General features: G+C 41.9%; 1 protein-coding gene across 1 annotated transcript in view; it reads right to left on the reverse strand.

Moving 5' to 3' along the window:
- MYO10 (myosin X) overlaps positions 1–13,415 on the reverse strand; it is a 162,719-nt gene that overhangs the window by 27,045 nt on the left and 122,259 nt on the right. Inside the window, exons 20-21 of the mRNA XM_041411761.1 lie at positions 3,096–3,220; positions 2,848–2,962 (exon numbers count right to left, since the gene is read on the reverse strand). Of these exons, the coding sequence (XP_041267695.1) occupies positions 2,848–2,962; positions 3,096–3,220 (240 nt within the window). The remainder of the gene's footprint in view (positions 1–2,847; positions 2,963–3,095; positions 3,221–13,415) is intronic.

Raw genomic sequence — 13,415 nt, forward strand, 5'->3', positions numbered from 1 at the left:
TGTAACGTAATTACTGGATTCTTTAGCAGCCTTTCCCACCAGAGTAACACAAGCCAAAGAAGTTGCAGGGCTTAGCATGAACTTTCTAATCAGAGGGGCAGAAATACCACCCTGATAATTTACTTTTTTCACAGGCATATCAGGCTCCACAACCCCTTACAAGGCTTGCTGTTTCCTAAGACCCTGCCACAGGACTGCAGAAGTAGGCAGAAATGAGAAAGCCTTCATGCTCACATGGACTTGACTGTGTTTTCCTGACTTTACATGGAGAGAGCAGCTGACAGACATCCCACCAGAGCTGGTCACCCTCTCACAGACAGAATGCTTCCCAGGCTCTCTTCCAACAACTAACCTGGGTCATTCACCTGCACTTCCTAGTGCCTCTCAGAGGCAGCTCTAGCACATGCATTGACATAAACTGAGCTAACATAGCCAGTTTTACCTTAAATGAGTAAAACTGCTTCTCTAGTCAAGCAGGGGCATGGAGGAGGCAGCTTCCCTCTTCCACCTGCCTTGACATCTGCTCTTTGCCACACACTCACATAGTGGTGAGCTATCTGCTGTCAGCGCTTTTTCCAGCTCTTCTCAACTCTTCTTTTTTAAAGGCCAAGTATGCTGGTGTCAGCTATGGGTGACAACAGCCTGGCATGCTGCTGCCTTGCACATGGGCAGCTGGAAATAGCCAGTTCAGTGACACTTTGATAATGTGGGATGAGAGCCAGGCTGCACACCACAGCGTGGGGATGAGGAAAGCTCATGGACAGGGTGGGCTCTGCTAAGGGAGGAGGGCTGCAAAGACATCTAAAAGCAGGAATGCATCTTTGAAGTGCTGGGTGTTTTCTCTTGATGTGAAAAAAACCCCAAAACCCAACAAAATAATCTCACATTCCCCGCCCCCCCACCAAAAAAAAAAAAAACCAAACCAGAAACCAAACCCACTGGGGTGGGTTGGGTTTGGTTTTGACTTTTGGGGGTGTTCACATGCAAAAGAAGCTGTTTTTTCCTCTGTGTTTACATGGGAAGAAAGCCCATCATCAAAGCCACAGCAGCACTCTCGAGGACAGGAACAGTTGTGAGTTTTGAACAAAGCTAGAAAGGGACTTTCTAGTACAAGTTACCCGAGAAACAGGAACAGAAACAGTCTCACAGAAAGTCTCAAAGTCCCAGTGTCAGAGCTGCACTGGGCAGCTCTTTCTAGATGAAGTTTTCCGTCATGCAAAAAGCCTTTTCTTTCACTCAGTGGGCAATCTTTCTTTGCCTTACACACAGGCTTTCAAAAACACAACATAAATTCTTCAGAAAAGCATTTAGCTACTTCTGGAGCAATAAATGGATGGTAAGCAGATGCTAAGCTGAGACTAATGCCTTTTCGTGACCAGGTGCATTGCCGCTTGAGATATAAAAGACAAGGAAAAAAATCACACTGAAGCCAAATGATTGCAATGTCATTATTATCCCTCTAAATTAATATAGGGGCAGGACAGTGCCTCAACCCATGTTCAGCCTGAAAGCAGTGTTCTCTTGAGCTCTGCTCCTGTTTATGCAGTCTCACAAGTGCACAGGCAGCTCCTGGGGGAGGATGAGCCCCGGCCACAGTAAGGGAAGTTACAACAGAGCTCTGGCTCCTGCTGAGGTCCTGATGAGCAGTTGATTAAAAACTATTTCTGATAAACATGTGTCCCTAAGATGCCAGAGCACTCTCCAGGGTCCATGCATGAATACTGTTAATATGCTACATCTGAAATAGAATGGGATGTACAGCCCAGCTCTGCAGCCCAATGCTACCACTGTGCTATTTGTGAGCCACTGGCTACAAAAATGGGATGGAAGGTGACATCAATTGCCATCAGAATATTTCAGATAAGAAATGTAAGATGTAAGATGATTGAAACAACTTTCCCAATGCAAGTCTAAGAGTCCTTAAGCATAGAGGAAGAGAAGAAACCCTTCCAAACCACCCAGTTGTGGGGAGAAGAGGAAAAGCATTTCCTACAGAAATCAGATTTTACAAAATATATTTGCTACCTTACAGCACTAAAAAGCGCTTTAAAAAAGTTTTTAATATTTAGAAGATCTCAAATCCTAAAATGGGGAATCTTCTCCCAAGTCTGCAATGCTTTCATATAATTTGCTGAAATCTAAGAGCACAAATCACAAGCTGTTGCCTACAATCAAATTTGCAAAATGAACACATAAAAAGACCTGGATTGTTTTATTTCTCAAGTTAAAATTCTATTCTTTAATTTATTCTAAAATTGATTTTTTTTTCTTTTAGGGAAAAAATGTGGGTGAAGGTCAGGTTCTCTGGTAGAACACGTATCAAGGTCTAATGTACCTCTGGAAAAGACTCAGACTAAGATGGCAAACACACTTGGAGCTCAATTCTGCCATGTGAGCACTGGCTAAAATCCTTCCCCCTGATTTCTGCCACTGAAAAGGTATTGGTTAGGTCAGTTTACTAGTATGAGTGGAGCTCCCTGCAGAACAAAAGTGCTTCCCCACATGTTCCATACTTCTGAAAAATGAAAAAATCCAAATACCACATTTTAAGTTCTGATCATCACCAGTGTACCACTTGTAAGCAGTGACAGAAAATTCAGGTGGACTCTTTCTCTATGACTGAAATCACCAGTCAGTTTCTAAGAGCCTGAGACAGCAAATTCCTCAGCACAACCATTAATTGCTGCTTTAAGAGTTTCAAGAGCACCAATAGGCATGCGCAGCTTCTTTAAAGGCCAGAAATAATTACCCTTAGAACTACATCTCTGCAGCTGTGCAGTCCAAATCCTGTTCCCTCAGCTTTGTATATGCACCAGCACCACAATATGCACAGTCAGGTTATTTTACCTTATTTTTTCCAAGCTGCCATTCAGTGCTTGTGTTGTCATACAGACGAAGCAAGACGGCACATTTCTCATTTAACTCTTCAGGGAGGGTTAAGTTTCTCATGAGGACTTTATACCTGGCAACCAAAAAGTATTCATTGCTTCATTTAAGAGATTAACTTCTATTTTTGCCGTATGATTCTTTTTACTTTTATTCCTCAACATGGGAATATTGACATACACTTGAAGTCCACAAATCAGCGTGTTTACCTTTTATAAAAGTCTTGAAAGGGCCTCCGGACTGGGAAACCAGCCCTCCGAATCCTGACCGTCTCCAACATCCCAGAATAGCGCAGCTGGTTAAGCACCACTGTCTGATCAAACTGGTCTGGCATCTGAAATGAGAAGGTTCAAATTAACAATTTTAATAGCAATGGTTAGAGATGTCAGGGGAAATAAAGAAGGGCAAATTGTATGAATCTGAAATGCACAAGGCCTAATAACTGGCTACACAATGTCTTAAAGGATATTAGCAGTCCTGAGCATATAAAAATATCTACAGAATGGAAATCATGGGGTAATTACAGAATATCATTTCCATAGACAGGACATTTACAGCCATTTAATCTCATCAACTGTCTCTTTCCATTTCATGTGTATTTGTAGGCTATTGCTGTGCAGGTGGAAACAACAGAAAGAAGAGCAGGCAGTTAACAGGTCAACAGCTATAAGCTTGATTATTTTGCTTCTTTAGCAATTGAATTTAAAGTCCCTGTAGAGGATTCCAAATGTTGAAGATACTTGAATACAAGCCATATGGATGTAATAAAAAATGAAACTAGAAGGACAGAAAATATTAAATTCTTAGTGTATTGACAAATATCTGCCATGGACAGGGAGCAAAGTTTGCCAGTGGTACCTCAAATCTTAAATAAGCTGTATTTAAAAGAGTTTCTATTTATTGCTATTCTGAACAGTAGAAATATTCTCTTGTGTAAACAGATCCCCCCCTGCTCATCTCAAGTAAGTTCCCCTTAGCTTGCCTGTAGCTCTTTCAGCATTGTTTTCCGTTCAGAAAACAGATAACTCCCCAGCCACTCAGTTATGCAATCCTGTGAATACGGATCAGTATGGTTCTGCCATTGGGAGCCTCAGGAATGCTCTCAGCCCATCTGAGAACCCCCGAGTCACCTGTATTTTCACCATGGTTTGAACCCAGACAGAGCCATGCAAAGCTGCTCAAGACAGCATTAATTGCTGCCTGGCAAAACACGGGCAACCCCCATACGGAAATGCCACCACATGTAAACACACCATTTAATTCATCAGCGTGAGTTATCATCATCCACTTTAACCCATCAGCTGACCCTCCTCCGCAGCCATTTGCAGAGCTGGAGCACAGTGTTCAGTATTTTGCACGTTCAGGAGGTGGGATTTCACAGATACAGCCAACAGTTCACATAAAGATCTGAAGTTCTTCAGCCAACAAAAGTGACAGCAAGATCAAGCCCTGGGAAACTGTCAATCAGAGGACCGTCTTGGTACTTATTAACTGGCTTTAATCAAGCCTCTTGTTCAACTTATGAAACGAATTACTCCCCCAAATTTTTACTTGATAAATAAATTCAACTTAACAAATAAATTACACCCCAAATTTTAACTTCTTATAAAAGGTAACTTCAGGAAAGCACAGACTCAAAAGCTCATTTTCACTATCCAGTATAACCTTTTCCATCAGTGCCTTTATTCATGAAACAAAACACTGTGTGCTAGTGGTGACACCAGAGAGAGAAAACTTCTCTGTGAAAGATGCAAACAGACCCATCTCCCTCAACAACATGCTTCAGTGGATTTTTCCATGACGAGTAAAATCTCCATATTTCAGTGAACATGCAGCATGAATGCTTTCAGTGAGGGCATCGATACTGCCATGGCTGGTATTGCCAACAAGGTTTCCTGGATGTGCCCCCTGTATGGCATCCAAGTATCAGGGAACCAGCCTGGCAAAGCTGCCCTTTGCATGTCCATGCCTCCTCTTTGGGGGGAGGCGGCTGATGATGCCTGATGGGAAAGGCAGGGAATGGACACAGATTTGCACAGAGAAATCACAAGGAAAAGCTTTCACTTTTCACCTTGTGTAACTCAAGGCTGATGCTTGCCACAAGCAGACACAGCTCTTTTTTTTTTTTTTTTTTTTTCTTTAACACTAAAACTACCTTTAGTCCTTTTACCCCACCCAAACTTGCTGGCTGAAAAGGTGAAGTTTTTCTCAAGACTTGCAAACACAGCAGTATTTTCTGTGTGCTGAGGTGGGGAGGAAGATGCATGGATGGGCGTGGGGATGCACCACAGCCAGGCAAAATGCTGGTGACATGACAGATGTCTCTCTCACTAGGCAGCCTCTCGCTCTGCAAGGGAGCAGCTCCTGCTTTGAGACAGATGGCTGATGTATCACCTAACCCTTTTATTGCCACCTCCAGGCACTTAACAAGCCAAAAGTCAGCGCCACACCTGGCTTGAAAGCTCATGTTACTGTTTAAAAAAACTTGAGTCACAGAGGAAGAAGAAACATTTTGGACACATTTTCCCTACAACTACAGAAGTTTGAAACGGCCTTGCTCCATCACCAGAAGGTGGAAATGTCACACAGATACCTAACTTCAAACACCTGCAGTTTTTTTAAAAAGCATTAAACATTGCAAGAGATGTTAGCATGCTATCAACATGGGACAACATGGAGACCACTGCAACTTTAATAAACCACTTTAAATGTCTACTCCATCACTTTACATTACTTGCTATTTTTAATTACTCACAGACACATGAGACATTAAATTGAAGGGCCAAATCCTCCTGGCACATCATTGGAATTACATCTGCAACAAGTATGGCTGCTTTGAGAAAACAGAGGGTTGGTGATAAGAGTTGTGCTGGACTTATCTCTTATGCTTTTCAAGATGAAACTTGAAAAGATTCCTCCCCTCCCCCCATAGCAGGGATAACCTTAAGCATAACTTCTAGCAGGACTCCTCACAATTAAAGACATCAATTGTCTGTGCCTTTATTGAACCAGAGTGCAAGAAGTGCACATATCCCTCTACTGAACTGCAGACACTTCTCACACAGAGTGACAACCATCTCAACTTGAACACTGCTTGGTGCAGCAAGAGTTAAACTTGCAATAGTATCAAATCTCCATGCAAAGGGTTACCTGTGCAGCTGATGATCACCCTTCCCTCTTCACTGGTGCTCCTTCAGACTTCCTGTGGTTAGCAAGCTAACTTTCCCATTGACACCAAAGTAATACAGGAGAGGACCTAGCTCTGGGGTCTGCTTAATTTCTACCAGTACTGCCGTTAAAGCTTGACTTGGTTCACAAATGAACACTTGGGAAGCAATTGTATTCTCTAGGAAAACTTCAGATAGACAGCAGAACCATGACTGACTTTAAAACAGTACATCTTCCACAGTAAAAATTTGAAGTCATTCCTAAAACTAAGAGTTCTGCAAAGTAAGATCAAATTTACAAAAGAGAAGGCAACAGAAAAGAAAGTCAACAGATAGCTTTCAAAATTGTCTCTGAGATGCAATCAACTAAATTTTCAATAGACATTTCATTTTTATCATGGAATGGCAGTGCTGAACCACTCCAGCACACAATATCACTGAACAGCAGCTAGAATCACATCAGTCAAGTCATATTAAGGCACTGAGCAATATCAATGTGAAATTAATGACTACAAGCCAGGTCTGTTCTGCATGATAAGGGTGTTTTTTATTGTGTTGCAGACACAACTTGTAATTCATTATTTCCTGGATCTAAAAGTCTCCACTGAATTTGCAGCAGACAGCACCAAAGCCAAGACTTGAGCATGACCTGGAGTCTCAACTGGCGAGACTTTGGTTCCTTAAACTGCTAAATGCTTGCTCTGATCTATAGTGAATCTCCCATAGGGCAAAGCTTCTGCCTGAAATCATAATTAGAAGCAGCCATTAGGACAGACATTTAACACCTATGTGTAATTGTAATAATAAAATAGTTCTTCAGATTACAGCTTGACTGAGCTTTAAGAAAAAAATTTTGCTTTTTCTTCCCCTTTCCTTGGACAGTACCTTTAGTGAAGACACCAAGGTCTGAATAACACAGAGAACAAAACATTTTTTTGTCCTGTGCATCATTTGCACAGAAATCAATCATCTGCTGAAACACAGAGGACACCTGACCTCACCCTGTGTAAATCCTTCTTCCTCCCTGAACTCCTGGCTGCCTCACAAGAGTACAGGCACAATAATGATGAATTACAGCACCCTCACAGACTTTAGGCAGGTGGGAGGGAGTTCACAAGGAGACTGGCAAGAGGGATAGGGGTGAGAAGAGAGAAGGAAAAAATCCCACTCCCTTGTTTCTGGATTTCTCTGTAAGAACTTGAGCAGACTATGTCAGCTTTGCTACTGTGTCTTAAAACTGTTGATTTTCCTAGCTTAGAAAAGTCTTTTGTGCAAGATACATGCAGAGAAAGAAAAAAATGGAAACAGGTAAGATGTAAAAAAATAATTTTTTTAAAATTTAAACACCAGTAACTTATTTTCAATGTCTTAGTTTCTTTAAATCTGCTCTTTCACTCCTAAAGTGAAATCCTGGCACTTTTACTCTGGAGAAAACCACCAGAAATTAAGAAGAGGCCAGTCTTTCTCTGCTTTATAGGGGGTTTGGCATGAGTTTTCACATACAAATGTGTACATTTTGTCAGAAATAGCAAGACCTACTAAGCAAGATGTTTCTGAGATATTCCCCAGGGTCTTCTGATTTCAGTCAACAGTTCCATGAGTCAAAACAAATGCCAGGCTTTCCTCACAGACAAGTGACTAATTTCATTTCTAATATTTATAATCTAGCTGAACTGATATGAAGAATTCTGCATGACCATTTTTAAACCAAATTATTCTCAGTGATTCTCATCCAAATGTACTGCTTGGCAGCCTTTACTGGTGTCAAGGATTCACGCCAGTAACCTGAAAGAAGTGAAAGGGAAATGCCCTTGTCTACAATAGGAAAAAGCTCTATGACTCCAGGACAGGCAGAGATAAGGCCTGTCAAACCTGGAGACTGCAGCTGTGTGCATGTCATCCCCCTACCTCCAACAAATCATTTCACCCCCTGCTTTTCTAGCCATCATTTCTCCAGTCATTTGCACCATCAGTTTTGATGACAACAGATTTTCAACCTCAGAATTTATGTCCTTCCAGCACATAAAGCAAGGAGCATTAAAACCTGTGCATATCCTACCCAAGGACTGGAGCATCAAGCTCCACTCACCTAAAAGCCTATTTCAAAGGAAGAAACCCTCTACATTTTTCTCTAGCATGTAGCCAGCATGGAACAACTGGAACACGTTTGGGTTGAAACACACACAAGTTTGATGCCTGCTTTGTTTTGGAAGGCATTCCCTTACTGTTCCAGAGTACTTGTGTCCAGATAAACACCATAAAAATACAAGACAATAAAAACACAGAACTTGCCACAGCTATGATTTATTTCGAATTTCTACTGTATGGCACTGGCAAGTCATGGAATATTTCAATAAACCTGAAACAACAGTAAGCGTTTCACATGTCCAAGGTTCTCCTGGCCTTTTTCCGTGCACCCACCCCAAAAATCCAGGAATAGCCTTTAAAAATTATTAACACTGCTGGTGGTAACTTGCTAGAAAAATAACATGGGTATATCGCAACAATCCTCCTGCCTCAAAAAGGTTCCGCTGCAAACTCCATGCCAGATTTCACTGCAAGCTCAGTAATGACATGCTGGCTCCTTTTACAGTCTCTACAGGTCTGAACCTGAAAGCACTGCATTTACCAGCAGCAATCATTTACACCATTAGCTGATCACTTCAACTCCTACTACTGCATCTGACCTGCATCACTCATCTTGCAGCCCTGAGTATTTCAGATAAGAGACAGACAACAAAATTAGCCACTCTCATGCCACTGGTTAGAGTTTCCTGTGCTAAAAATAGTACTGCATAGAAGGAACACTGTAATTTTAGAGGTCTTCTACTCTACCAAAACAGTCAAAGCGGGAGCCTCAATAAATGAATGTGAAAATGCTTTTGTATTTATATTCAGCCTGTCACCCAGCTTACTTTACAAGCAAGGGCATCCCAAGGACATGTTCAAGACTGCAGCCCATTTAAGAGCTATGAGGCACTGCAGTGCTACACTGACTATTTGCACTAGTGTTTAAAGATTTCGACTAGGTCAAAACACTGTTGAATTAGATCCATCCACAAAGATGCTGTGGTTGTTTTTCAGGTCCTGATTGACTATATTCAGCAAAGAGAAGAGCTGGAAGTAGCTGCTTTGTTGGGGAAAAGATGCTCAAATGATTCTGACTGGCTTGTTGAGATTTCAATGCTTTCATCAGCAACAATAAAATCACAATTGCAGGGCTATTTAATATAGTTTTTATTAGTTATTGTCCCTGTACTCTCCCATTTCAATCTTTCGGATTGTATGGACTAAAAGCTACCCATGAGTAAATATACAACAGTCTCTTTGTGAACCTTCCTTTTTAAAGGTACCCATAATTTTGTCTAAAGGAAGCTAGGATTTGCTACCTCTCTCATATGGGCCCAGAGGAATGCTAGCTACTCAGAATGACATTTCTTACACACTGGTTACAATTTCATGGAATAGAAACGGATTGTTAAAGGCACAGGCTTAAATGCTGGAGATACCAAAGTTTTCTAAGGGCATATTTAGAGCTCTGTAAGTGATTGCCTAAACTTTCAGCTGAAGTGAACCCTTGTTGTTTGAATACATTATTCAGGGCCTCCATTGAAATTCACAGCAAGTCCCACGGGCTGTTTGTCCCAGAACTGCAGGACCATCCATGTGAGACAGGCAATTAAAAGCATTTGGGAAACAGGGATTTAAGGTTTGAAGCCTTGCTGGCAGGGTCTCAACACAGTGACAGAAGGTGTGACTTGCAGCACAGACCCCAGCTGGAACTTTTCATGGACCCTCCTTTCCACCTGTGTGTAATCTGCTGCCATTTCATCTGAGGTCTCCTCACTAAAACCTCCAGTCCCTGCAGACTAAACCCCAATCTGGCCTCATTCTCCCCATATTGTGAGTAATCAGCAGGTTTCTGAAGAAAATCAATCAGGCTGCCTGAGCCATAGACCTACCATGAAGAAACATGCTGTGAGGTACTAATTGCAGGGACAGCTATCCTTCCTTACCAACCCCACGTCAAGACAACCAACACCAACATCTCCATTGTTCATTATGGGTTAAGAAAGTTTGTGCACACACCACTCCACGTCTGCTGAGGCTGCACACAGACCAGCTGCAGGGAGAAACCCTGACTCTCCATGTCATCTAGTAACTTATACAAACTGAGACCTCACCCTTCTTTTTTTTTTTTTTTTTTTTTCTGGTGGAGTTGTATTTTTTGTTGCTTGTTTTAATTTTTCCACTGTACTGTCACTCCTCTATGACAGACTTTTTATCTATAGCTTACAAGATTTTTTTTTTTTGGTTATTTGACAATTTACTGTCAGGCTGGGCATAAGAATGCATTACTAAATGCTTAAAAGCAGTAAAACATGTTTTACCATAGTCTCTCTAACATGATTTCTTCAGACAATGATGCTTGGTATCAAGCATTTATTCCCAAAAGTGACAAAGGTTCATCACAGAATAGAAAGCTAAGATGGAAATACTTGAGAGAACATGTTTAAGATGAATTTCCCATTGCACAGCCAAGGCTGACATGGCTGTAAAATCTTGTAGCAATCCGTGTAAGAACCTAATCCTGTGTGTTTCTAGTACCTGGTGCAGTTACTACGAGCAATCTCATCCTTGAAACCCTGCAAGAAGCCAGTTCTCACTGACATGCTAACACAGGATCACTTCAGCAGTACATCCCCAAGTGGTATTGCAGATAACTTTGATCACAAGTTTTCTTTGCTCTCCCTGGTGACCCAAAACTGAGCAGCCTCTTTTCAGACCACAGCTACACACAAGGGAAGAGAGGATAGAGGGTCTTCTTTGCTGCAGGTTAAGTGAAAAAGATGGGGTGGAAGAACCTCACTTCCAGCTCATGGGTGGAGGGCTCTAACATTGCATTCCACAGAGGAAAAAGGAACATCACTTGTAGAGCACAAGAAGAGTAGAAGATGATTCTGAATCCAAATCTGACCTTATTCCCATCTTCAGTTTTGCGCACCCACCTGCTGCTTCTCTAGATCTCATCACACACTATCTTTTCAGGATCCCATGCCCAAATGCCATTTACTTCTTGCTATTCTTCCATTTTGAGGCATTGCTTTAAAGAGAATACTTAAAATTCACTGCTATTTCAGAAGTCAGTTCAGTGATTTGTGAGCAAACCTGTGCTGTGTGTGACACAACAATCACGAATCACACCTCTGCAAACTACAAGATTTAGAATAATAAAAGTGTTGGTTGGCTTTAGTTGATTTAAATGTAGAGTGCTCCTGCCTGTTGTAAGGCCCCAAGGGCCTGCAAATTCATAGATGAAATAACTAAAATAAAATTCAAGAAACATTAAGAAGTCAGCACTGATCACACCCCCTTTTCAATACTGAGGCCACCAGCAGTTTCTGCAATGCATCTTGCCCCTGCACACAGCTCTTTCTCTCCATGTAAGATGCCTACAAATCACAAGGCTGACGTCATGCTCAGACTTGCTGCTCTGTGCTTTCTCAAGCAAGGAAACATTTCAGAGCCATTCCTCTGCCGAGAAAAAGTACGTGGTTTTATAAAATTTTCTCCTAAGTAGCCCTTTCTCCTCTCCTTCCTGTACCGAGCCTGTTGTTCGAAAGCCATAATGGGAAATCAGCCAGGCTTAAATCACAGCCAATATCTGATATGTGCAAATGAGGAACGCCACAAAATATTCAGCCGAGCAGCTTTGTGTTGCTAGGACACCCAAGGTCGGGCAGCACTGAAAGGGCAGATTATTCCCACCCCAGCACAGGGCTCCATTCACAGCTGCCTCTGGGCTCTGCTACCCAGCCCTCCCGGAGCATCCCTGCCTCCCAACTCTCTGCGCTGGCCCTTGCCACAGTGCCCAGCACACAAGCCCCTCTGCACCAAAAATGCCCAGTGGGCTGCACATGGCTCTGGCTGATTTGGATCATTTCCAAAGGCTTGCTTCAGCCTGAGGGAACCCAGCGTACCGGGGGGCTGTTCCAGAGCTGGGATCCAGCAGACTTGCAGTGTGTGGTCTGGAGATCTCCTTTAAGTATCAGGAACCCTGTAACACTGCATTTAAGACCATTTTTAAGTCTAGAGTGGGAAATTCAATTTACAGAGGTGATGGAGATCCCTGTGACCAGCACAGATGCTTACCTAGATGACAGCAAGAATTGTGCGATGGTCCACGTGAATGGCCCAGCTCAATGCCATGTAACTGGTATGTTAATTACTACTGCATCTTCTATCTCAGTACATCTCAGAAAGTGTCAGTCTAATTTTGGCCTTTTTCTTAGAATTTGGTCCTCTGAGCTGCTGTTCTTGCATTCCTATACATTTTTACATAATATACTCAGGACTTGCTTTGCAGATCTGCAACTGACTAGACAAGAGACAAGACTAGTGAAATGTGTGTATTTTTTCAGGGCGGGGCAGAAAAAGAAGGCAGTTGTTTGTTCTTGCATACATTAATTTCACAGAAAAAGGCAATAAATATGTTCTCCTTGGACAGCTCTGTTATAACACAGCAGTCCTATCCCATCATCCTGCTGAGAGTTGGAGAGTGTCCTCTTTCAGTTCTTTGATGTTTCTCAGAACTACATCAAAATTAAAATAGGTATTTCTGGTAATGCTGAAATTTCAAGTGTAAGTCAAACAAAAAGCCCCTTTACTGATTTCTTTATATTTTATATAAACACGAGATGAAGGAGCTGTGGATCACAGCTCTCCATGCTACTACAGAGGCCACACACAGGTGAGTCAACATCACCTTGGGCCAGAACAGCAGGAAGCTCCTATGTCTTCTGCATTGATATTAATTGCACTCAGTAGAGAAAACACACCCACCAGTGTCACATCATTGCAACAGGTAATGCATTGACAAGCATTAATATGACTTTTTTGTTCCAGTTCCTATACAACTGTGAAGTTTTAAGAGTTAACTATAGAGTAAATTCACTTTGCTTTATTAGCATGGTGCAGGGTTATCCAAAAGGAATGGCAATAAACCTCCTTCACATCAATATGGTCATCAAAGTAGCTATTAACTGATTTATCTACACATACATATCTAAAGAGTGAGAGAAAGAATGAAGTATAATAAATGGTAATAGCACATCAGGATCTAACTAATCTAACACTCAACCGCCTTCTGAGTGACTTAATTGTGATGCCACTGCTCATCTCCTCCAAGCCTGCAGAATTCACAGCCATGGATGCTGGTGAACAACCCTTTGTTTCAGTAAGGTTTAGTTCCATCTTCACTTAGGTACATCAACCACACTTTTGATTGACTCTATCAATTTTTAAGATGACTTTGTGGAGAAAACTCCTGCCCTTACCCATGGCCTTACAATCTGTTGTGTC

This window comes from Onychostruthus taczanowskii, unplaced genomic scaffold (genome assembly GCF_017590055.1).
Source record: "Onychostruthus taczanowskii isolate IOZ18803 unplaced genomic scaffold, ASM1759005v1 scaffold37, whole genome shotgun sequence".
In the NCBI taxonomy this organism is placed as follows: Eukaryota; Metazoa; Chordata; class Aves; order Passeriformes; family Passeridae; genus Onychostruthus; species Onychostruthus taczanowskii.